This window comes from Equus przewalskii, chromosome 15 (genome assembly GCF_037783145.1).
Source record: "Equus przewalskii isolate Varuska chromosome 15, EquPr2, whole genome shotgun sequence".
In the NCBI taxonomy this organism is placed as follows: Eukaryota; Metazoa; Chordata; class Mammalia; order Perissodactyla; family Equidae; genus Equus; species Equus przewalskii.
In genome coordinates, this window is record NC_091845.1 from 9,182,465 (window position 1) to 9,208,405 (window position 25,941).

Sequence of the window (25,941 nt, forward strand, 5' to 3'; positions counted from 1 at the left end):
GCTGACGTTACCCTCTCTGTATGGCTAATCCACTCTCATGCTAAGCTGTGACGTTCTGGAGTGTCTACCAAATGCCCATACATTCAGTAAGGTCCTCCAAACTGGCCGGTAGAAATTTTAAGAACTCCCGGCCCTGTGTGACCTTTCCACTTATTGTGCTTTCCCTGGAAGTTGTTCTTTGGCCTCTTAGATTTTTCACCCTGGGTATGTGCAGATTTTCGTTCAGTCATAGAATCCACTGGATCCATATTCATATTTCTGGAGGTCTTCCTGATTGTAGCCTCTTTCTTTCTGGAACTCTGACCTGCAAGTTCTAGCTACCTGGATCCCCCTGAACTCTAGCTTTTGTTTCTTCAACTAGCAAGACCGATTGGCTCTTTGGCTTTCCTCCCTGCACTGTGGTCAAGAAATTGCCTCCAGGCAGAAAGCTTGGGCTGTGGTAGAATTCCTCTCATTTCTGTATTGTCCACAGTCTGAAAATAGTTGTTTCGTACGTTCCCCCAGTGTTTTAGTTGTTAATGGAGGGAGGGTAATTCTGGACCCTGTTACTTTCTCATAGACAGAGACGGAAGTCCCTTCTGTATATTTTAATTATGTGCTTTTAGGGAAGAAAGACTTTACTTTTTATTAATTCAACGAATTCTACTTAGCTGAAGTATTAGCCTTTACTGCTATTCATTTTTTTTTTTTTGCTTGCTTCTTTGTCACTTACAGTTGTTGCTGATGTCATTCTTCATCTAAGAGGCAGTCAGTGGAGGGTACTTTCAATATTGGTAATTTATTTTATGAGCACTTATTTTTCACATTGTACCTCTCCTGATCTGGTAGGCCTGTTCTACTAACCATCAGATGTTACAGGTTCCCTCAAGGCTAAAAGTTGCTCTGGGTCTGTAGTATTGTTTTAATGACACAAAAGCCCCCACAGCTTAGTAGGAGCCAGATCTACTTATCATATTCTGCTATCATCCTGGGTTGACTAGAATTGGTGACCCAGAATCCTGGCCACTTATTGTTGCTCCTTAAACATTGCAGGATTTACCATTTTAGATCGCTTTATTCTGTTTTGCTCTGTTTAGTGCTTTGGTCATGAGTAATGAACACTGCATTTGCAGTTCTTCTGTTATTGAGGTTTGAGTGAGGCACATTGGCAAAATGCAGGTGTTTTAAACCGATACAGATTCATGCTATTACAGAGGCCTTCTTAGGGGAGAGGGAATGGACTTACACCAATCCATAAAACACCATGAAGTGAGAAATGTTCTCACTAATAGATTGATAGGCTCAAGTGCCAGTTTTCTTTGCACTTACACAGTTTTTCTGACTTGGTAACGGAAGATGCTTAAAATATTAACTTGTAGATGAAATCATTGGCTGGTAGACACTGTTTAATTTAATTGCCATTATTTTAAAGATGGACCAGCAATCATTTTTCTTTTCCTTTTGTGGATTTTGATTTACAGAGTTAATCGAGGCTTGTGTTGGAATAAAAAGCTATTTAATTTCATTTTTTTAACAAAAAAGAAGTATGAAATATTCCATTTACTGACCTTTGCTAAAGTAAGAGGCAATATAAGATTCTTTTTGGCAAATAATCAATGTGTTCCTCTTTTATATTCTTATGAGGCAGCACTGTCAAACAAGACAGGGGAGAAGAGAAATGGCTATACATGTAGATGGGCCGTAAAATTATGCAGGACTGCACTTGCGGAAGTGCTGGAGTGCTGGTCTTTGGCTGGAGGGTTGTTGTCTTATCAGCTAACTGGTCACTTAACACTAGAACTGGAGGCAGAGGACAGCCTTCTCAGCTTTCCAGAACCTCCTGTTCTTTTCAGACTGGGAACTGGATTTTCTGCTTTTAACTGGACACTTCAGAATTATTTTTGAAATGATTCGTTTTTTCCATAAAATCCTTAAGATCGTGCACAAAAAGGATTAGTTTAAGTTTTGGAAATTTGCTTTGTGCTCTTTGGATGCTAGGCTCTTTTGAAATTTAAAAGCCAGCAGATTGCCGTGTCCCGTTTGAGATGAGACATGTCTCTACCCCAAGGCTTGAAGAATTCTGTGAAGTTCCCCTTTGCTTCGTTGTTGTTCTACCCTCCCCTGCCCTGCCCGTGTGGTTCATAGTTGGGCTCTTGGGTGGAAAAACAAATTTCACAGGTGATTTAAATAAAGTCACCTAGGAATACATGGTTCAAAGCTCTTCAACTGCTCTATTTTGATTGGAATATCATGGTTGCTCACTAGAGAATAAATTATGCTGGTCTGCATTCACCAACATACATTTGGTAGTTGCAGACTAATAGACTGAAATTAAGCCAAGGGCTGATCTACTTTGGATTAGCGTCTGGTTCTCCATATTAAAAAACAAAACACGTACAAGATGGAGAGGAGAAAGTGGTAGCTTCATTATATATACTCCAGTAAGTGTGATCCTATTAATTAAATATTATTTATTTCTACTATATAAGTATATATAATTAAACATATTTTATAAACAAATTATAGGCATTTTAAGTAAGTAATTAAAAATATGTTAAGAGCCTGGGCTTCCGATGCTTGTGTTTGCCTCCTGTTAGCTCTGTGATCTTGAGCAAATTGGCTAAGCCCTGTGCTGCGTCTTCCTTGTAAAATGGGACTGATATTAATACCAACCCTAGGGTTGCTGTAAGAATCAAAAGAGTTAATACATGTAACATGCTTAAAGTGGAGCACAGTGAGTGCACAATGTTTTGTTAAACCACCTGAAATTGCCAATAGTTGTCCTTTTTGACTTACCAAAAATGACAATTTCATATAGTTCAACCTAATAGCAAAAACATATTAATTTTTTAAAAATAATTATTGTTCAATCCGAATCACATATTATGGATGTGATTTAGTGGCTAAAATCCATTGAATCAGTTTGACTCGGGGTAGGGCCTGGGAATCTAACAAAACCAACAATAATCTCCCCAGGTGATTCAGCTGAGCAGCCAGGTGTGGGAATGCCTGACTTGTAGTATTGCATACGAAACGTCTTATAGTGTGAAGAGAGTAACATTGACGGTCAAGAGAGTGAGTCTGGAGAGGAATTTTGCCTCAGAATGAATCATGCCTTGAGTCTCATCTATATCTGAGTTAGGTGATTTAGATGAGACTTTGGACTGTGGACTTTAGAGCGGATGCTGGAATGAGTTAAGACTTTTGGGTCTGGTCGAATGAGATGAATGCATTTTGCAGGTGAGAGGGACATGGATTTGAGGGGGCAAGTGGTGGAATGCTATGGACTGAATTGTGTCCCCACAAAATTCATATGTTGAAGCTCTAACTCCCAAAGTGATGGTATTTGGCGATGGAGACTTTGGAAGGTAATGAGGTTTAGATGAGGTCCCGAGGGTGGAGCCCTCGTGATGTGGATAGTGCCCTTATAAGAAGAGACAGAGACAGCTTGTCCTCTCTCCTCTTGCCATGTCGGACACAGTGAGTAGGTGGTCCTCGACAAGGCAGGAAGAGAGTTCTCACCAGAAATCAACTATACTGGCACCTTGAGCTTGGACTTCTAGCCTCCAGAACTGTGAGAAAATTGATTTCTGTTGTTTAAGCCACCAGTCTGTACTATTTTGCTATGGCAGCCAGAGCTAAGATACCTAATTCCTCTCTCCAGTCCTTTGTATCATTGCTGTCGTTCATTTCACTTACACACAAGCATATATAAGTATAGATAATCTAATACTTTGTTGCTGCTGTTATTTTGAACAAACTGTTATCTGTTATATTGATTAAGAATATGAAAAATAAGAGTTTTTCTTTTACCTTCACGTATTCCTTCTCTGGTGCTGTTCCTTTCTTCATGTAAATCCGAGTTTCCGAGCTGTATCATTTTCCTTCTCTTTGAAAAACTTCATTTAACATTTCTTGTAAGGCTGGTCTACTGGAAGCAAATTCCCTCAGTTTTTATTGTATGAAGAAGTGTTTATTTTTATTTCTTTTTTGAAGGATAATTTCTCAGGATATAAAATTAGAGGTTGGTGGTTTGTTTTTTTTTTTTAAAGATTGGCACACCTGAGCTAACAACTCTTGCCAATCTTCTCTTTTTTCTTTTCTCCTTTTTCTCCCCAAAGCCCCCCAGTACATAGTTGTATATTCCAGTTGTGAGCGCCTCTCGTTGTGCTATGTGGGATGCTGCCTCAGCATGGCTTGATGAGTGGTGCCATGTCCGTGCCCAGGATCTGAAGCTGGGAAACCCCGAGTTGTTGGAGCAGAGCGCGTGAACTTAACCACTCGGCCACGGGGCTGGCCCCTGTTGGTGTGTTTTTTTCTCGCAAAACTTTGAGTATTTCATTCCACTCTTTTCTTGCTTGCATGGTTTCTGAGAAGTTTGATTTAATTCTTACCTTTGCTCTTCTATAGGTAAGGTGTTTTTTCCCTCTGGCTTCTTTCAAGATTTTTTTATCTTTGATTTTCTTCAGTTTGAATATGATGTACTAAGTTGTAGGGGTTTTTTTTTTTTTTTTTTCATTCTCCTGCTTTGTGTTCTCTGGGTTTCCTGGATCTGTGGTTTGGTGTCTGACATTGATTTGGGGAAAATTCTCAGCCATTATTGCTTCAAATATTTCTTCTATTTCTTTCTTCTCCTTTTTGTATTGCCATTATGCCTCTGTTACACCTTTTATGGTTGTCCCACAGTCCTTGGATATTCTGTTTTGGTTTTTCTTTTTCAGTCTTTTTTCCTTTTTTGCTTTTCAGTTTTGAAAGTTTCTATTGAGATATCCTCAAGCGCTGAGTTCTTTCCTCAGCTGTGTCCAGTCTACTAATGAGCCCATCAAAGGCACTCTTTACTTGTGTTACAGTGTTTTTTTATCTCTAGCGTTTCTTTTTGAGTGTTTCTAAGGGTTTCCTGCTCTCTGCTGACATTACCATCTGTTCTTCCATGCTGTCTACTTTGTCCATTAGAGCCTGTAGCATATTCATCATAGTTGTTTTAAATTCCTGGCCTGATATTTCCAACATTCTTGCCAAAACTGACTCTAGTTCTGATGCTTCAAACTGTTTTTTTGCCTTTTGGTGTGCCTTATAATTTTTTCCTAATATGAGACTTGATGTACTGGGTAAAAGGAACTGCAGTAAATAGGCCTTTGGGAATGTGGTGGTGAGGTGTGGGGGGAGGGGAAGCATTCCGTAGTCCTGCCATCAGGTCTCAGTCTTTTCGTGAGCCTGACCCTGGGCTGTGAACCTCACAGGTGCTTCTCAGTTGCCATTTGTTTGTTTCTTCTGTCCCTTTGTGCCCCCTCCCCCCCACCTTAGGTGGGACAGGATGGCTAGAGGTAGCTGGAGTTGATTATTTCCCTTCCCCTGGGTCCTCTGGGCTCTGATAAAACCCCACTAGAACTGGCTCTGGTAGAATAGTTTCTCTGGAGGGCAGGCCTTGTCAAGGACAGAGGGCTCTGGTCTACTTCAAAATGATTGCTTTCCCCTCTTGCTGCAGAACGACTAGGGGATTGTCCTCCAATAGTCACTGTGAGAACCTGGTAGAACTCTTGGTGCTAAAATTTGCATAAGTGTGAAGCCCCCGCATGTCTGAGTCTCTCTGGAGTTTTAAGTCTCTGACCTGTCCACACTGAGCCCCCAGCAATTCATCAGTTACAGTTCAGGTTTTCCTACCCCAGCACTGGTTCCAGCAGAGCTTCCTTCTCTGGTTCCTGTGGATGTTTCTGCTCGTGGGTTCTTGCTCTGGTAAATTGTGATTCCCTGTATCCAGCTTGTCTGTCTCTTCAATTTTGGGGACAGCAGTTTGCCCTGTGATCCCACGTTTCTGATGGATCTAAGAAGAGTTGTTGATTTTTCAGTCTGTTCAGCTTTTTACTTGTTGTTAGATAAGAGTGACAACTCCCAAGCTCCTTACGTGCCAAACTGGAAACCAGAAGTCTCCCTTTATTCGTCTTTGCTTCTCAAAGAACTTAACCTGTTGCCTTTTTCCTTTTTTTTTTTTTTCTGGTGAGGAAAATTGGCCCTGAGCGAACATCTGTTGCCAGTCTTCCTCTTTTTTTTTTTTCTGCCCAAAGTCCCAGTACATAGTTGTATATCCTAGTTGTAGCTCCTTCTAGTTCTTGCGTGTGGGATGCTGCCCCAGCATGGCCTGATGAATGGTGCGTAGATTTGTGCCCAGGACCCAAACTGGTGAATCCCCAGCCACCAAAGCGGGATGTGTGAACTCAACCACCACACCACTGGGCTGGCCCCTGTTTTATCCTTTTTATAGTGTGTTGTTTCATTTTCCTCCTGTATGCTCTTGTTCAGGCAGGCATGACTTGTTCATTTCCTGGTTGTTTGTCCCTGAAGTCATACTGTCTTCTCCTTAACTGATCTGAATCCTTTTTAATGAGGCCCCTTCACTCAGCTGAATTTGGGCTAATACGCACTAGCTACCAGTAAGGTACTTTTCTATTAGTCACTGTTTTTTTCTTTGGGAGATTATTTTACACTGCCCGGAGTGTGAAGAATTTAGTTAATGCTGATTTCCTGCTTAAATCCTCAGAACTTAGGACACTGAATTGTACTGTAATTGCCTCACTGCTTTCTTAGCTCCTTGAAGTCAACAACCTTCCCTCATGTATTGTTCTTTTCTTAGTGCTTGCCACAAAAGGACTTGTTAAATGTGGCATGATGGGTGTCATTTACAGAGTTAGGATGTGGAAATCCCTGATTTGATAACCTGGGTATATATTATTTCTTAACAAGTGTATATATCTTATTTCAAAATCTATATTTTAGAATATCAGGCCATAGAGATAGCTGACTTGTTTATACAGTATCCATCCCAGGTCTTACATGTATGTTTCCTGCATTTACAGATGCAGGATACTGAGCCTGATGCATGTTGCTTATGGAGTTGTGATACCCTAGGGACTCATGATTCTTATTATTTAATATGTTTCCCTGTCCTGAAGATGCCTGTTTAATCACATTTGCAAACGTACATAGGTAGAGTAGAGGTACTAGAATTTTGAGATTATAATGCTATACATTAGGTGATGGAAATATTCTAGGGCTTAGGTCAGATTTTGTTTAAAAGTCAGGTTCCTGTATTATTAATATAGCTTAACTAATTTGTTATGTTGCATTTATGTTTTTGCAGACTGTTCTCTCTGTATAAGAAAATTTCTGTCCTATAAGACACAATGTCCAACTTGTTGTGTGGTGAGTTTTTCTTTCCTTTTTTTTTTTAAACTTATTGATTGGTGCAAATATTTCTGCTTTGTGTGTACATAAAAGCCCAAGGGAAGATGTGTAATTATTGAATTAAGCTATGTAAAAGACGTTTTCAGAAAAGACCTCTGAAATACATGTATGGAGAATTTGGCGTTGTTTGATGTTTTATTCATATTTCTGATAACCTAAATGTATTTTAAGAAATGAAAACTAATTTTCAGATCAGGATGTAGCACTTTCTAAATCTTATGGCCCATGTTTTTTGGCTCCTGATATTTATAATTTCTCACATTGGGTGGAAAATCTGATGGTAGGATTAGTCATTTGCAAATGACCAGCGTAAGTATTTGTGCAGAAGGCAAGGATTCATGGCCATTGGGCTGAACCCAGCCCGACTGGTCTCTTTCCTCTTTCCCAACCAGGCCTTCAGGGAAAACATTAGGAAATTTGTTGTTGTGGTTTCTGAAGCATTTCAAGTAGTGGAAATAGGTGAAAAGGGAAAGAAAACATAAGTTGGAATAAAGAAAGAAGAAAGAGACAGTAAGGTCTAATAGCAAGGACACTGGGACTAGTTAAAGGGTTTGAGTTCTAGTTCAGCACCTCTGGTAGGTATGTGGTGTCAGGATGTCATTGAACTTCTCTGAACTATTATGTAAGAACGCTACGTAAGAAATGATCCAGTTTGTTTCTTGAGCCTAAGCTCTTTATGATTCATGGTAGACTGCCTTTGTCAAGATGGTATCCTCATGGAGATAAACTGCATACCATTCATGCTAAATGAGTACTGGATTTATCATTTTCCTCTTGTGTTCCTGAACACCAGTCTTGTTTTTAAACTCTTTTTGAACACCTGATGTCTCTCCTAATATTATCAATTAAAAGAACAAACATCTCTCTTCTGCTTTTCCGGAGAAATTTTTGGAAAAGCTGAGTGCTGGCATTTTGAAGGATTCTTGCTCGTATTAGGTTTTATCTTCATCAGTACAGAGTGTATCTGATTTTACCAGATGCTTTGGAGAGCTTTTCTCAGCCTTCCAGTCAGCAGATACTGATTCACTGTTTTAAGACTCCATGTTAGTATGACATAACTGAACTTTATTTTGAGGCTTTCCTGGAAGACCTAGTGGGGTGGGGAGTCTCAGGAGAGTGGGTCACATGTTTTCAAAATGAGATTATGACAAGTTAATTACTGTTTCTGACCTTTTCCCATCTCTTGTTTTTCTTTTCTAGACAGTCACAGAGCCGGACCTGAAAAATAACCGCATATTAGATGAACTGGTAAAAAGCTTGAATTTTGCACGGTATGATTTAATTTTGTGACTAACCCCTAACTCTTTTTGCCTTTTATGTGTGTCCCCTCTTTACTGTGTGCACTTTGAGGGATTAGGGAATGCAGGGTTGCATATTTTGGGGTAAAGAATGGAAGTGACAATAGTCATTAATCACACATGGACAATCTAATGATAATAGGATTTTCTTCCTTAACAGAAATTCACCTGTTATGGAAAATAAGAGTTAAAGTGCAGATTTGAGCACTTTCTTACTTTGGGTACTAGAGAGATACTCCAGCTTCATCTTTCAGTTTTCCTGTCCCGGCCCTGGAACCAACCATTTTTCCAAGGAGCCCTAGTTCCTTTTGTTGGAGAATGGTATTTAGAAATGAGACTCTGGAGCTGGGCATGCTCACTGTTACTCGGGTGTCATTGCTTCTAGGCCCTGTCAGTGGACAGAGCTGGGTAACATATGGAGGTGTACATCTGTGTATACTAACACATGTATACACACATATCTATAATTGTTTCTGTGTCTGTTGTATATTAATCCATTAATTCTTAATCTGATTTACTCAGCATGTATAAATTGATGTGGCATGTAAAATATGTAATTGGTACTTTGTAAAGCTCAGAAATATAGCTTTCCTTCTTAGTAGTCAAATGCATGATGGTGAAAGTGAGTTTGGTCACCCAAAGGGATATGAAAAGGTATGTTTACCAAACAATATCTTGAATTATTTTTAATCCTGCAAGTCAAGCAGGAATTTTTATTAGGAACATACTATGTTTATAGTTAACTGTTAGGTGCCCACGTACTTAATTGTATGACTTCTAGGCTTGTTGGGACATTCTTGGAGGTACAGTACATTGCTTCTAAAAATGTAAAGAGTTTTCTTTCAGTAGAATTGCACATTTGTACTTTGGTTGGTATCCTAAAAATGATCAAATTTAGTACTCTGAACTCTCCTAATATGACATTCTAGAAATTAGCTGGTTAGTTATTTCCCTAAGCAATGTCTTAAAAAGGTGATATACTTTCATAGACTAAGAAACTTTGAGATACTCTGATTCTCATAATTAAAGATACTGCTTTTCTTTTCTTTTTCTTTCTTTCTTTCTTGGTTTTTTTTTTTTTTTTTTTTGGTGAGGAAGATTTGCCCTCAGCTAACATCTGTTGCCAATCTTCCTCTTTTTGCTTGAGGAAGATTGTTGCTGAGCTAACATCTGTACCAATCATTCCTCTGTTTTCTATGTGGGACGCTGCCACAGGAAGCCTTGAGTGGTGTGTAGGTCTGCACCTGGGATCTGAACCCATGAAGCACACTGATTTAACCTCTGTGCCACCGGGCTGGCGCCTGCTTTTCTTAAGTCCTTCAACAGGTAGATTTTGAAGTCTGTGAGAAAGGATGGAGCCATGTCTTTAGAAAGGAATTTGTTGGCTGCTTGATTTTCTCTGAGACAGTAAAATTGTGTCTCAAGGCTTACTTGTTTTCTTCAGCTGGTACAGAAAGCATAACAACCTCCCTGCTAGGAAAGAGAGAGCATTACAAAGAATAAGATCTGTTTGTTGAAGAGAAGGGATAGGTATCTCTGGGGTCACAGACCTTTGGAACTTAAAGGGAGGCCTTGGGATGATTGAGCTCTCATCTTCCCCCCGTCCCTCCCAAAGGAACAGGCTGTTTCATTATTCGGTGTAGTGGGTGTAGTGGGGTGGGAAGCATTCTTTGTTGAATTGGGATAGATTTTATCATTTGCTTCTTTCTCTCTTTGCCTTCTCCTTGGAGTTTCTGTTCTTGGAATTGCCTTATGGTGGACATTTCTTGGATTGGTTCTATCTAAAGTGTTGTGGTACTTCATTTGCAAAATTAATAAGGGTGAAATTCAAGCCAGTCAATTTCGTTTCCTGTGTGAAATCTGGTTTAAGATTGTTGAGGGAGGAAGTTTAATTTTATGACAAAAATGTAAGGTATTTACATTATTTGTTGATTTCATTTCTTTTCATCTTTGCTATCTGTCATTGTCATGACATTATGATTTTTAAAAATTTAATATTCTAAACTAAATAATAAAAGGTATTGGAAATTACTTCAGAGGTTTTCAGACACAAAGCTGACATTCAGGTCTTACATTTTCTTCTAACTTGTTCCTTTTATTGTCAAAGAACAAGAACTTTTTTTCTTGACTCAATTTTATTTAAAATAATGTTCTTAAGACATTGTTATGTTGAACAAAATGTAATTAGAATATTTGTGTGTAAGTTGAACATCATTCTTGACCTAAGTAAGAAAATATTGTTTCTGTATTTTTGCATAGCTGCCAATCTACATCTATATGATTATTTTTATGAATCGAGAATGTAGACCATCATTTACTGCTTTGGGTTATCTACCCTCAAGGTATGAATTTTTCTCCAATTACTTATTCCAAGGTCAAGAATTTAAGCATTTTAGATGATAATTGTAATAGGTAATTCCCTTAGCATCTCATAGGACTATGTAGAATATAATTTCACCTTTTCCTGTGGTGTAGTTTAAAGCATGCTGGCTTTGGATTCAGGCAGAACTGTGTTCCTGTCCTGGCCCTGCTAGTTCTGATGTGCTTGTGATCAAGATATTAAACCTCTTTGGCCTCTGTTCCACATGTGAAAAATGGGAATAATATTGTTCAAACCTTGAGGGATTGTTGTAAGGATTAGAAATGAAGAGTTATACTAAAAGATAACCAGCATAGTATCTGGAACAAAAGCACCTAAAAAAGATTCCTATCATTCTTACTATCTTATGTATTTTACCTATATTTATACAGTCATATGCCACATAACAACGTTTTGGTTGACGATGAACTACATAGATGATGGTAGCCCCATAAGATTAGTCCCATACAGCCTGGGTATGTACTAGGTTTGTGTAAGTGTACTCTCCGATGTTCACACAGTGACAAAATCACCTAATGGTGCATTTCTCAGAACATGTCCTTGTTAAGTGGCGCATAACTGTATTGTGTTGTCCTTTTATATGTTGATGCCCTAAAGTGGTAATAAGAATTTGTGCTTGCGTGGGCCTCTGCCTGTTTAACCTAATGGTCCTAGAATGCTGTTTACGTGTGTCAGATGAGAAGAAGCATTTGCAGGGATTTTACTAGTTACTGAAGTCCGTGAACTTGATTACAAGGGTTTTATGACTTCTCCTGTCTACCCAAAGACCTATTTTGACTCTTGATTCTTAGCTGCATTCTAACGGGGTAAGGTTATTGTATAGTTAACAAATGGGGAAGATTTTCCTCTACTTTACTGAGTCACAGGTACTTACTCAGAACAAGAAAACATGTGGAGGGGAATTTATTGGGCCGTGTCTGGGATCTAATCTAGTGTACTTCCTAACTAACTGGGTGACCTTGAGCAAATTAGTAAACCGCTTTGGGACTCTATCCATCTGTCAAAATGAGCGTGTTGATTTATCTCTAAGGGCCTTTCCCAGCTCTGAAAGTTCATAATTCATCCAAAAATACCTGAGTGTCTATGAGGAATGCTGTTAGGCTTTGTAGTACCAACTCACTTTTATATAAATACATGGGAGTGATGGAAATTAAAGGGGAAAATTACCAGTGCAGTTTAACTCTATCAAATTTGGAATTAATATTTTTACGCAGCTCTTTTTTAAGTTATATGAATTGCCATAAGCAGTCTCATGATTTTAAGGACCATTTGTACTTTCATGGCTTCCAAATTTCTGTCTTCAGCTAGATCTCCCCTCAAAGCTTTAGCCTTATATATCCAACTGCTTATTTCACATCTCTGCTTGGACCTCCTGAAGGCAAGTCTTGCTTGACCCGGTCAAAACTAAACTCCTGATTCCCCATGCTGCTCCCCACTCTCCTCCCCAAATCTGCTGCTCCCACAGTCTTCCAGCTCACTAAATGGCAGCTCTGTCCTTTCATTTGCCCAGGCCAAAAACCTTGGAGTCATCTTGACCAGTCTCTTTCACACTTAATGTGTCAATCTATCACTAAATCCTGTTTATCTTTAAAATACTTCCAGAATCTGACAGCTTTTCATCACCCTACCAGTATCATCCTGGTCCAAGCCCACATCAGCTTAGATTATTGTGATCACTTGCTAGTGGTCTTATTTTTGCTTTTGCCCTCTCACAGTCCTTCTGAGGGCAGCAGTGCTAGAGAGAACCTTTAAAATAAGAAATCAGGTTGTGCTTAAAACTGTCCAGAGGTGCTTTTCCATCTGACTTGGAGCAAAACCTAAGTCCTCTCAGTGGCAGTCTCTGCTCCTTACATAGTCAGCTCCTTTTCTGACTTCATCTCCTACCTCTCACTGCCTTGTTGTTCAGCTCCAGTTGCGCTGGCCTTCTTGCTGTTTCTCAAACATGTTAATCACACTCTGACCCTAGAGACTTTGCACTTACCTTTATTTCTAGGTAAGCAGGGTTTCCCCAGGTATTCACGTGGTTTAGTCCTCCCCTTTCTTTGGACTCTGCTTTTTGTAAGTCATCTTCTCAGTGAGGTCTTCTCTGACCATCCTGTAAAGAGCATCGGGCTCATTCCCCCTCAAACACGGCTTCACTGTTTTTTTTCATAGCACTTTTCACATGTTATGTGTCTCTTCTCTCCTTTTCTATAATGTAAGCTTCACGAGGACAGAACTATTTTGTTCTCTTATATTCCCCTGCCAAGAGTAACAGGCACATCCAAAAATTAGTGAATTTTCATTTTAGCACGGGGCGTATTTTTATCATTGCAATGTTGCTACAGTCTGCCACATTCTTTATTGGCATGTATTGAAAGTAAGTGAGCAAATTAGTAGAATAAAATTCATCTGAATTTTGAGTAAAAGCAAACAGGAGAATTGTCTCTAGGGTAGACACTTAGCTGAAAAGTGTGGTAGTGGTTTATCAGTGATAGTTTTATCTAGTAGTTGAATAGTGTGTGTTTTACTTTGTCTTAATAAGACGAAAGCTTTAATTAGAATCTTCTTTGTACCAAATCCAGATCCTGGAATGAAAAGAGACTTGGTGATTGTGGTTCTGTGTTTTTATTTCATTTCTGTTTCCTCTCAAAGGTGAGGATTCTTAAGTTTTTCTCTTAGCCTTCCTCCCAACTGGAGCTTTTACAATTTTTATTTTCAAAGTTTTTATTGTGGAAAAGTTCAAACATATACAAAAATAGAGAAAATAGTATATAATGAACCCCTGTGTGCCCATCACCTAACTTAAATATTCATTAGCTCATGGACATTCTTGATTCTTCTACACATCTACTCACCCTCCCTCAGCCCTAATTATTCATTTTGAAATATTTAATATTAATTAGTCTCAGGGCATATTTAAAAGAGTCAATTCAAATTATAAGTGACAATTACGTAAGAGATGAAGCAGGATATCTTGATGTATTTAAATAGAATTTTTGTGGATTTCTATAAAACTGAGGCAGAATAAAAATTGCTGCTTTTTTCTTTTTATGTCATTTTGTGCTCAGTGAAGTAACTAACCCCTGGCAGGTATGAGCCTTAATAGGGTGGTTTCATTAACTTCAGCCAATAGAGAAAGGGAAATCCAGTCAAATAATATATCATTGTGGTAAACGTGATCTTTTTCTATGAGTCTTTTGATTTCAGGTGGTACTATATGGATAATTTTTTTCTCCATTTCTGTATTGATAAACATTTGGATTGTTTCCAGTTTTTGTCTGTTATGAGTACTGCTGTTGTGAACATTCTTGTACGTGTCTTTCAGCATATATCTGGAAGTATATTTACTAGGTCATAGAGTAGGCATTCATTTATTGGTGGTATCTTTAAAGCTAGTTTTCACATTGTTAGAATCAGTTACATTCCCACAAGCAAAATATAGGAGTTTCAGTTGCTCCATATCTTCACCAACACTTTGTATTCCCAGTCTGTCTAATTTTAGCCTTTTTGATTAGTATATCTGAGATTTTAAAAATTAATGTTACCATTATTATTTTTAATATTTTTTAAACTGTAGTAAAATTTACATATAATGTAATACATAAAATACATACAGTAAGTTTGAATTTTGATAAGTGCATATAGCTATGAAGTTAACATTACAGTCAAGATTTGGAACATTTCCCATCACACAGCTCCCTTATTCTGCTTCTGGTCAATTCCCACCCCCATAGACAATCACCATTTAGGTTTCTATCATCACAGATTATTCTTAAATTTCACATGAATGGAATCATACAGTATATATTTGTTCTTTTCTTTCCCTTCACCTACTATTTTTCTTGTTTGTCTATGTTGTTGTCTATCAGTATTCATTCTTTTCTTTTGCAGAGTGGCATCCATTGTGTGGTTACACACAATTTGCTTATCCATTCATCTTTGATGAATTTGGATTGTTTCCATTTTATGGCTAGTATGATAAAAGCTGCTCTGAACGTTTGTGTGCAGTCTTTGTGTAGGATCTATTTTCATTTCTTTTGGGTAAATATCTAGAAATGGAATTGCTGGGCTGTAGGGTAGACGTATGTTAAACTTTATAAGAAATTGATGAGTAGCCTTCCAATTTGGTTGTACCACACCCAGTAGCAGTGTATGAGAGTTTCACTTGCTCCACGTCCTGGTTAATATTTGTCCTTTTAGTTTTAAGTATTCTATTGAGTGTGAAATGGTAATTCATTGTGGTTTTGGTTTTTTTTTGAGGAAGATTAGCTCTGAACTAACATCTGCTGCCAATCCTCCTCTTTTTGCTGAGGAAGACTGGCCCTGAGCTAACATCCGTGCCCATCTTCCTCCACTTTATCTGTGGGACGCCTACCACAGCATGGCTTGCCAGGCCGTGCCATGTCCACACCTGGCATCCGAACCGGCGAACCCCGGGCTGCCGAAGCTGAACGTGCGAACTTAACCGCTCTGCCACAGGGCCGGCCCCTTCATTGTGGTTTTAATTGGCAGTTCCTAATGACTAATGCACCTTTTCATGTACTTATTGATTCTTCTTATATTTTTGGTGAAGTGTCTGTTCTAGTTTTTTGCCTGATTAAAAAGAAATTGTATTATTTGTCTTTTTCTTATTAATTTGGAGTTCTTTATGTATTTTGGTCAGATATATGCATTGTATTTTTTTTCTCCCTGTCTGTGGCTTGCCTTTCATTTTCTTAAGTGTGTTTTTTAATGAACTGATGTTTTAATTTTAATGCAGTCCAATTTCTCTTTCTTTTTTTTTAAACTGTTAGTGCTTTTTTTTTATGCTGCCTAAGAAATCTTTGCCTACCTCAGGTCAAAAAGGTTTTTTTCATGTGTTTTCTTCTGGAATGGTTATAGTTTTAACTTTTGTGTTTAGGTCTCTGAACCTATTCAAGTTAATTTTTGTGTATGATGGAGATAAGGGTCAGGATTCATTTTTTTCTGGACAGATATTCAGTTGCTTTAGCACTGTTTATTAAAAAGACTCACTAAATTGCAGTGGCTTTTGTGTTGTAAATCAAGTGACTACATGTGTGGGTCTAATTCTAGACACGATATAGTCCGCTATTCTGTGTCTATCTTTAAGCTATTACTACCGTGTCTTTAATACTGTAGCTGTGTTGTAATCCTTAAAATCTATAGTGCGAGTCCTTTAACTTTGCTTCCCTTTAAGACTGCTGGCATTCTAGGGCCTTTGATTTCCATATAGATTTTACAATAAGTGTATCATTTCCACCCCCAAAAAAGTGGCTGTATTTTGGTTGGGATTGCATTGAATCTATAAATCAGTGTTGGGAAATTGGCATCTTAACATTGTTGAGTCTTCTAGTCCGAGCGCATGGGATATCTCTGTATATATTTAAGCGTTTAAAAAATGTCTCTCAGCAATGTTTTGTAGTTTTCAAGACATAAGTTTTGTACATTTTTGTTAAATTTATTCCCAAGTATTTAATATTTTTGGTGATTTCAAATGGTATTTATTTTTAAATTACATTTTCTGTATGCTAATATTTAGGCATGACAATAATTTTTGTTTATTGATATATATCCAGTGACCTTGCAGAAATTCACTTAGTAATTTCAGTTGCTTGTAGATTCTTCTGGATTTTCTGTGAACATAATCATGTCATCTGCAAATAAAGTTTTCCCTCGTTCTTACCTTTGTAGCTGTTTTGCCTTACCACAAAAGCTAGGACCTCCAGTACAGTTTGAAGAGAAGTGATGGTGGTAGGCATTCTTGTCTTGTTTTCAGTCCTGGGGGAGATTTTGAAAGTTTCGCTAGTGACTGTAGTGTTTACTATAGTTATGTTGATGTCTTTTATCAGCATGAGAAAGTTTTCTTCTATCCCTGGTTTTCTGAGTGTTTTTATTGTGAATGGGTTTTGAATTTTATTAAATGCTTTGTCTGCATTTATTGAGATGATTATATAGTTTTTCTCGTTTATTTTGCTAATTTGGTGAATTACATTGTTTTTTCAAATAGCAAACCTACCTTGCATTCCTGGAATAAATCCCACTTGGTCATGGTGCATTATATTATTTATGTCTAGAATTTATTTGTTAATATTTCATTTAGGATTTTTATATCTGTATTTATGAGATGTTATTGGACTATAATTTTCTTTTCCTATAATGTGCTTATCAGATTTTGTTGTCAAGATTATGCTGGCTTTAATATGAGTTGGGAACTATTCCTCTTTTCCTATTTTCTATATGAGTTTGTGTAGCATTGATATTATTTCTTCCTTAAATATTTGTTAGAGTTCACCAGAAAAGCCATCTGTGCCTGGAGTTTTCTTTGTAGGAAGTTTTTTTATTACAGTTTGGTTTCTTTAACAAATAATACTACTCTCCAGGTTTTCTTCCTTTGTCAGTTTTGATGAGTGGACTTTTTCAAGGAATTTGTCCATTTTTATCTAAAATTTCAATTTTATTGGTATAAGGTATCCTCTATCTTTTAATGTCTGTAGAATTTGTAATGATGTCTCCTTTTCATTCTTTGTTTATGTAATTTGTATTTTCACTCATTTTTTTTCTTGTTCAGTCTTGGTAGGGATTTACTAGTTTTTTTCAAAGAACCAACTTTTGGCTTTTCTCATTTTCTCTTGTATGCTTATTTTCTATTTCACTAATATCTGGTATTATTTTCTTCCTTCTTTGGATGTAATTTGCTATTCATTTCCTAACCTTGTAAGTTGGAAGCTTAGAAGATTGACTTCAGATTTTTCTATTATGCTATAAATTGCTCTCTAGGGACTGTTTTAGCAAACTCCCATGCCATCATTCAACTCAGACTATTTTCTAATTGCCGTTGTTATTTGACCTATGGAGTTATTTAGAAGTGTGGTGGTTAATTTCTTAACATTTGGAGATTTTCTAGTTATTTTTCCATTATTGAGTTTCTTGTGAATTCATAGTGGTCAGAGAAGATACATTGAATTATTTCATTCCTTGGACGTTTGTTCAGACTTACTGTATGGCCCAGAACATGGTCTGTGCTGGTAAATGTGTGAATTATATTTGAAAAGAATGTGGAGTCTGCATTTGTCAGACATAATGTTTTTTATTTGTTAATTACATCAACTTGATTGAATTCATTCAGATCATCTGTATTTTTACTGATTTGTATTTATTTTGTTAGAGAGGTGTGTTTAGGTTTATGTGCACTGTTATTTAAACCAACCATCATTGTGAATTGGCTATCTCTTTTTATAGTTCTGTCAATTTTTGCCTTACACATTTTGAAGCTATGCTATTAAGAGAATATGATTTATGATTTTTATGGCTTCTAATTGACTATTTTGTCAAAATGAGATGTTCCTCTTTATCTCACATAATACTTTTTGCCTTAAAGTCTGTTTTGTCTGTTCGTAATGTTGCCGCATCAGCTTTTTTTTGCTTAGTGTTGCATAGTACATCTTTTCTTATCCTTTTATTTTCAACTTTCTGAGCTCTTAATATTTAAGCATTTTCTTTTAAACAGTATATAGTTGTATCTTTATTTTTAATCCAGTCTGACCATCTGTCTTTTAATTGGAGTGTATGTCCATTTCGTTTAATGTGATTACAGTTTACCATGTTACTCTTTGTTTTCTCTTTACCCATTTGTTCTCTTTTACAAAAATTATTCCTCCTTTCCTGCTCTTTTTTTGGTATTGACTATTTTTATTATTTTATCTCTGTTATTAGTTTTTGCATTTTATTTCTTAGTATCACTCTTTTAAGTCATTACCAAAGAAATTACAAAATTACACCCTTAACATATTGTAGTTACCATAAATTAGTACCTTTTTCATGTTCTGACCAATGCAAGAACTTTTAGTATTTTTGCATTATTTAATCCCCTTTTGTGCTATGTTTTGAGGTATTTTACTTCCATGTGTGTTATAAATCCCACAAGACATTGTTAATGTTGTTTTAAAACAGTCAATAGTCTTGTATTTACCCACATATTTACCTTTTTCTGGAGCTGTTGATTCTTGTTGACATTTTTATGCTTGCATCTAGGATCATTTTCTTTCAGGTGAAGAACTTTTCTTGTAGTATTACTTGTCTACTGGTGGGGAATTCCCTTAGCTTTTGTTTGCTTGAGAATGTGTTTTGATTTCATTTTGGAAGAATATTTTCATGGGAATAGAATTCTTGGCAGTTTTGTTTTCTTTCTGTACTTTAAAGATGTCGTTCTGTTGTCTTCTTGCTTCCATAGTTTTTGTTGAGAAGTCAGTGGGAGTTCTTCCTGTTGTTTCCTTAGAGCAATGATTCTTAACTGGGGGTGATTTTGCCTTCTCCTTTACCCCTGCGCCCAGGGGACATTTGGTAATATCTGGATATGTTTTGGTTGTCTCAACCTTGCGGGCTGGGGGATGCTACTGACATTCCTACAATGCACAGAACAGTCCCTCACAACAGAAAATTATTTGAATCAAGGTGTCAAAAGTGCCAGTGTTGAGAAACCATGCCTTGGAGGTAGTATGTCTTATTTTCCTCTGGTTGTTTACAAGATTTTTCTCTTTAATTTTTTTAGCAATTTGATTATGATATGCTTAGGTTTCATTTTCTTTGTTTTATCCTTTTGGGGATAGATTTTAATTCCCTCTTGAAATACGCTACCTTTTTATTCATTTGTCTATTTTTTTCATCTTTTTTCTTTAACATTCGTCATAGTTATTTTGAAATCCTTGTCTTCTAAGCTACTCTTTGGATCACCTCTGGATCTACTTCCATTGACTATTTTATCTCTTGATTAGTCACTAATTTCTTGCTTCTTTGTGTATCTAGTAATTTTTAAATGTGTGTTGAACATTGTGGATGAAATGTTAGGCTGTGATTTATTTTTCTTTGAAAGATGTTGAATTTTATTCTGACAGGCAGTTAAATTACTAGCTTTTCACTTTTATTCTGCTAAGGCCTGGTTTAGTTTTTTGTTAGGTTTGCTCTATTTCAGTTTTGTTTATATTTCTAGAGTGTGGTCCTTCTTTCTAAGATGTGGCCTTTGTGGCATTTCAGCTGAATGTTTAGGGTCTTCATCAAGGTCTCTCAGCTTTGGCTGGGCTTGAACTCCAACAACTTTCCAGCTCTGACCTTTGGAATCTCAGCTTCTCAGCATCTGCCTGCTACCAGGTATCCTGTGATTTTGTCTTATGCTTTTGCAGCTCTGGAGATGATCAGGAATTGATGAGAATTTCTAAGGAGACTTTTGGGGTTCCCTTTCTGTGGCTACCTCCTGTCCAGCACCCTGTCTTTCTAATCCTTTGCCCAGAACTTTGATCTCTGTTCCCTCTACCCAGTGAGATCACCGGTCCCTGTTTCCACTTTAGCTCAACACCCAACTGCCAGAAAAGGCTTCCAGGGAAATTCTTGGGGGAACGTTGGATCAGCTCCTATTTCTCTCTTCTGATGGTAGCCTGGTGTTGATTATAGCCCGTGCTTACAAACAGTTATTTTATATGTTTTGTCCGCATTTTAAAGTTATTTATAGTTGAAGAATAAGTTTCACACAGCTATTCTGTATAGTCAGAATCTGAAGTCCCTCTATTTTCTTTGATAGACAGATGAAGTGCTTTTTAAGTCGTATGTATTGCTTTGTATTTTATTCTAGAGGAAACACCGGCTTGTTTTTTGTTTTCCATGTTTCATAGAAACAAGTGTTAATTGGGAAAATAGCTTATGTCAGTTAACTTATTATACATAACTTGATATCTTAATTATCTGTTGTTTTTTTTGTGCTTCAAGGAATCATCTCTTGCAGTTTGCCTTGGAGTCACCACCCATATCTCCTGCTTCCTCCTCTTCAAAAAACCTTGCTGCCAAAGTGCACACTCCTGTAGCTTTCAGGCATTCTTTAAAGCAAGGAAGCAGGTTAATGGAGAATTTCTTGACCAGAGAAACTGGTGGTTCTACGTCGGAGTTGTTGATAAAAGAGAATGAAAGCAAATTCAGCCCTCAAAAAGAAGTGAGCACTTCTGCCAAGACCAAAGAGACACCTTCTGTAGAAAAGACAACTCTAGGCTCCTTGGATGCTAATGTTCCTGAGACACCCTCTACGTCGACTTTGAAACAAGTTACTAAAGGTAGGAAAGTACTTTAATGTGTGTATTTTCTTACATAATGGAAATCTTTTCATCCCACAGGACGAGAATAAATAGGCAGAATTTTTGAGGGGGAAGGAACGAGAAAGGGCAAACCAGATTTCACCTTATAACAATCTCAGAGATTAATGTAGGCAATGCTTCCAGATATGTTTGTTCTTTTTTCTCTCATCGAATATGAATTCAGGCTGATTGCTGCAAAAATGAAGCAATTTTAAAGAGTTCATACTTGGAGTGTTATAGTAGGTTTCATTTTCCACCTTTTTAATTCCCCCCTCATCCTTCCTATCAATTCCAGTTTAATCTTAAAGAGCTCTTTTATTCTTATTATCTACTACTACTTGAACACTTCCAGGTTATTCTGCCTGGCATTGAAAGCCTTTGATGATTTGACCCCTGTCTTAGCTGTCTGGCCTTATTTCTCACCTCTGCCTCTCAAAAATCCTTACTTTCTAGCCAATCGCATCTCCCCACTATTCCTTGAATACCTCCAAGGATTGGCAGACTTCCGCCTTTAGGCCAGGTTTGGCTTGCCACCTATTTTTGTAAAAGGTTCACTGGGACACAGCCACATCCATCTGTGTGGGTAAAGCCAACAAGTTTACATATTGTTTATGACTGCTTTCACCCTATGGCGCAGAGTGGAGTAGTTGCAACAGAGACCGTCTGACCTGCAGAGTTTATCATCTTTGCTGGCCCTTTACAAACCGTTTGCCGACCCTGTTCTACCTTTCTGGACTGTCTAGATCCTAACCTTTCTTTGGTTATCTTAGACAATATTGATATCTCACATCAGTACCATGTCACAGTAGTTGTTTTCTGGACTATTTTGTGCACAATTTGCTTGTTAATGAATATGTCACCTTGTTTAGCCTTTTATTTGTCTTTTTTTGCCAGTCAAGTTCAGAGCACCTTTTAGGCAGAAACTGTTTTGGAATCTTTAGTGCACACATGCCACACACAGTCCTGGGCCATTAGGGTTTATTAAACTTAGATAGGTTGAAATTGGTTTCTTAGTACTCAGGTGATTAAATTTCATAAGGATGTGTAAATTTTACTTGCATTTTCCAGCATATCTTATCCTTGGTCAGTCTTTTTGTCAATTGACAGTTCTTAGTGTAGTGTTTTTAGTTTGATAGTTAATTTTTTTCCCTTAGCAGAACCTTTTTTTTCAAATGAAATCTTCCAACGAACCATGTATTGGAAAAAGTCAGTTCTTCCCCTCCTGTGCAGGGAAAAATCCAGTTCTTCCCTTTCTTGTCTCCTTCCCAGTGAGTCTCCTTCACTGTTCACACAGAACCCTCACACTTCTGATGCTTCTGGTCACCAGAAGTGTGGAGGTTTTCCCCCACACCAAGCAATTCTCTGCAACACCAGCTGGGTGTCCTATAATTTAACTCAATTCTGACACTGTCTACCTGGAGATAGCATCAGATACCACAAGTTAAGGGCTCAGTCCTACAAGACTGCTGCATCTGCACACACACACACACTCTCTCTCTCTCTCTCTCTCTCTCTCACCAACAGGCTATGCTCTTATCACTTAGGAAATTACAAAGACTTTAGGAGCTCTGTCCCAGGAACCAGGGGTAGAGACCAATATATATTTTCTATTATCTCACAAACCATAATATGTAAATAAATAAGATTGGCCCTACTCCACTAAGGTAGAGATGGAGGGCCTGAGGGTTGTCCTGTGCCAGCTGACATCGCGCTTCGTCCCTGCCTGTTATCCAGGGTGTTCCCTAGGCCCTGAGATGCCGCCACAGATTCCTGCAGCTCTGTGAGACAGTTTGAGCATGATTGCCTTCTCTAATTTTAACACCACATTTGTAATTACAAATGAGAGCTAAATTAATGAATTTGTAACCGTTGATAAATTGAGCAGTAGTTGGCCCAAACCAACAAATGATTTAATCTAGCTTCCCCTACCCCCTTGCTGCCCCTGGCCAGGTGTGCCTCACTTAGGGGGTTAGGAGTGCTTGGTGCTAAACCTGGGTGGCTTCTAAGACTTGCGGACACTTAAGATTAGTTTTATAGTTTGGTCACAGCTTGGTAGAAAAGACTTAACCAAAGAATTTTCTAAAAAATGAAGTTCCAAACTTTTTAACAATCTCTTCCTTCAGGGGCAGGGTTCTAATTGTGTGGCTTGTTACAATTTAACCATTACCCAGTAACCAGGCTGTCCACTCCTGTTGCCCTGAGATGTCATTCTTTTTCTATTCTGCTTTTCTAAGTGTGTGTTAAGGTTGGAATTCTATTTTTTATCTTAATTGCTGAAAGATGCCAGGTTATATTATTTTTGCCCTTTCTACAAATAATAAAGTCTCTCTTTCTCTTTTAAAAAAATACAGTGGATTGTCCTGTTTGTGGCGTTAGCATTCCAGAAAATCACATTAATAAGCACCTAGACAGCTGTTTATCACGTGAAGAAAAGAAAGAAAGCCTCAGAAGGTAAGAAAGTTTGGCATAACCATCGAGCCACTTTAGCCAGGTGCCTCTGTGCTTTATCGTTAGCCTACTCTTCCCTTCCTTCTCCTGGTTCTTTCCTCAACTCCACTGTGCCAAATATAATTAACTATATTATGTGCTAACGAGAAATTAGTGACTTAGAATTCTATTCTTTTCTTATTTTCTTCTCTTAGAATTTTAGAACTACCATAAAGCCTCGTGGCCAAAGAAAGCAAGGTTAGACTCTGAGTATAGAACATATAAAATCTTTCTTTGGTTCTTAGGATGCTCAGAAGTTTTAAAATTTTAAGTCAAGCTTTTTTTTTAAAAAAACTTTTTCCCGATTAGGCAGTTATATACACATGATGTAAAAAGCTACAAAAGTGTATTATGAAATGTGAAGTCCTCCACCCCCCACCCACAACCACCCACGTGACAGAACTAATAAGTTGTCTCAAAATTTGCGCCCAGGATTAAGCTGCTCTGGACCTCCCTTATACTTCAAAGTCACAGTAATTTGTTAAACTAGGCCACTATTACTGTACATATAAGTTGGTTAGGAATGAAATTTTAGTCAAAGTTAAATTGTGCGGTGTTAAGTAGTCAGTGGTTAATAAAGACAATAAGGGAGCAGAAGCTGCAAATTGGATGAATCTGATGATGAGGGAAGAGGGAGGAGAGGGTAGTTTGGGGAAGGGGTAAGCAGCAAGATCAAGGAAGGTTTCATTTTTTAAAATAGAAATTGTTTAAGCCTTCGGTCTCTTTCCTTTCACTCTGTCTGGGGAGAGAGCAGATGATATATGGAACAAGGTTGGGAGCTGAAGGGATCAAGAGTCCAGTGATGAAGTTATCCTTGACATGCAGAAAGAATCCTTTTCTGAAACAGGAGGGAAGGGGAGAGAATAGGTGGTAATTCAGAGAGACCTGGAAAAGGAGAAAAGGGAAACAAGAAATTAATGGTATCCAGGAGGTGGGGATCAATAGAATGATTAGCTCTTATATTTGGTCTTTTTTTTTTTAATTGCAGTTTTATTGAAATACGGCATTATGTTAGTTTCAGTTGTACAACATAATGATTTGATATTTGTAAACATTATGAAATGATCATCACAGTAAGTCCAGTTACCATCTGTCTCCCTATAAAATTGTGCAATATTATTGACTATATTTCTTGTGCTGTATATTACATTCCCATGGCTTATTTATTTTATATCTGAAAGTTTGTACCTTTTAATTCCCTTCATCTATTTCACCCAGCCCACCATCCCCCGCCCCTCTGGCAAACAACAGCTTGTTTTCTGTATCCATGAGTCTGTTTTGTTTTGTTTGTTCATTTGTTTTGTTTTTTAGATTCCACATGTAAGTGAAATCATACGGTATTTGTCTGTCTCTGTCTGACTTATTTCACTTAGCGTAATACCATCTAGGTCCATCCATGTTGTCACAAATAGCAACATTTCATTCTTTTTTATGGCTGAGTAATATTCCATTACACACACACACACACACACACACACGCACACACACACACACACACACACACACACAGAGATATACACACACCACATCTTATCCATTCATCTGTTGATGGGCACTTAGGTTGCTCCTATATCTTGGCTATTGTAAATAATGCTGCGATGATCATAGGAGTACATATATCTTTTCAAACTAATGTTTTTGTTTTCTTCAGGTAAATAACCAGAAGTGGAATGGCTGGATCGTATGGTCATTCTATTGTTAATTTTTTGAGGAACCTTGGTACTGTTGCCCTCACCAATTTTCATTCCCACCAGCAATGCATGAGGGTTCCTTTTTCTCCACATCCTTGCCAACACTTGTTATTTTTTGTCTTTTTGATGATAGCCATTCTGACAGGTGGGAGGTGATATCTCATTGGGGTTTTGATTTGCATTTCGCTGATGATTAGTGATGTTGGGCACCTTTTCATATGCCTGGTGACCATCTGTATGTCTTCTTTGGAAAAATGTCTATTGAGGTCTTCTGCCTATTTTTTTCATTGGATTGTTTTTTGGATATTAAGTTATATGAGTTCTTTATATATTTTGGATATTAACCCCTTATCAGATATATTATTTGCAAATATCTCCTCCCATTCAGTAGGTTGCCTTTTGTTTTGCTGATGGTTTTCTTCTCTGTACAAAAGCTTTGTAGTTTGATATAGTCCTGTTTGTTTATTTTTGCTTTTGTTGCCTTTACCTGAGGAGACATATCTGAAAAAAATATTGCTAATACTGATGTCAAAACTGCTTGTGTTTTTTGCTAGGTGTTTTGTGTTTTCAGGTCTTACAGTCAATTCTTTAATCCATTTTGAGTTTACTTTTCTGTGTGGTGTAAGATAGTGGTCCAGTTTCATTCTTTTGTGTATAGCTGTCTGGTTTTCCTAGCACCATTTATTGAAGAGACTATCTTTTTCCCATTGTATATCTTGCCCCCTATGTTGAAGATTAATTGACCATATATGTGTGGCTTTATTTCTGAG

The 25,941-nt window shown here is 37.6% G+C and overlaps 1 protein-coding gene across 12 annotated transcripts in view; it reads left to right on the forward strand.

The window, feature by feature from the left end:
• The window catches only part of RAD18 (RAD18 E3 ubiquitin protein ligase), a 161,129-nt gene that overhangs the window by 19,894 nt on the left and 115,294 nt on the right, over positions 1-25,941 (forward strand). For 5 of the 12 annotated variants that reach the window (XM_070576664.1, XM_008532477.2, XM_008532476.2 and 2 more), the window contains exons 3-6: positions 7,115-7,176; positions 8,419-8,489; positions 20,635-20,972; positions 23,345-23,444. In XM_070576664.1, coding sequence (XP_070432765.1) covers positions 7,115-7,176; positions 8,419-8,489; positions 20,635-20,972; positions 23,345-23,444 — 571 coding nt within the window. Of the gene's footprint in view, positions 1-7,114; positions 7,177-8,418; positions 8,490-10,775; positions 10,859-20,634; positions 20,973-23,344; positions 23,445-25,941 lie in introns of all 12 variants that reach the window. The other 7 variants (XM_070576666.1, XM_070576667.1, XM_070576673.1 and 4 more) reach the window with 4 other exon arrangements.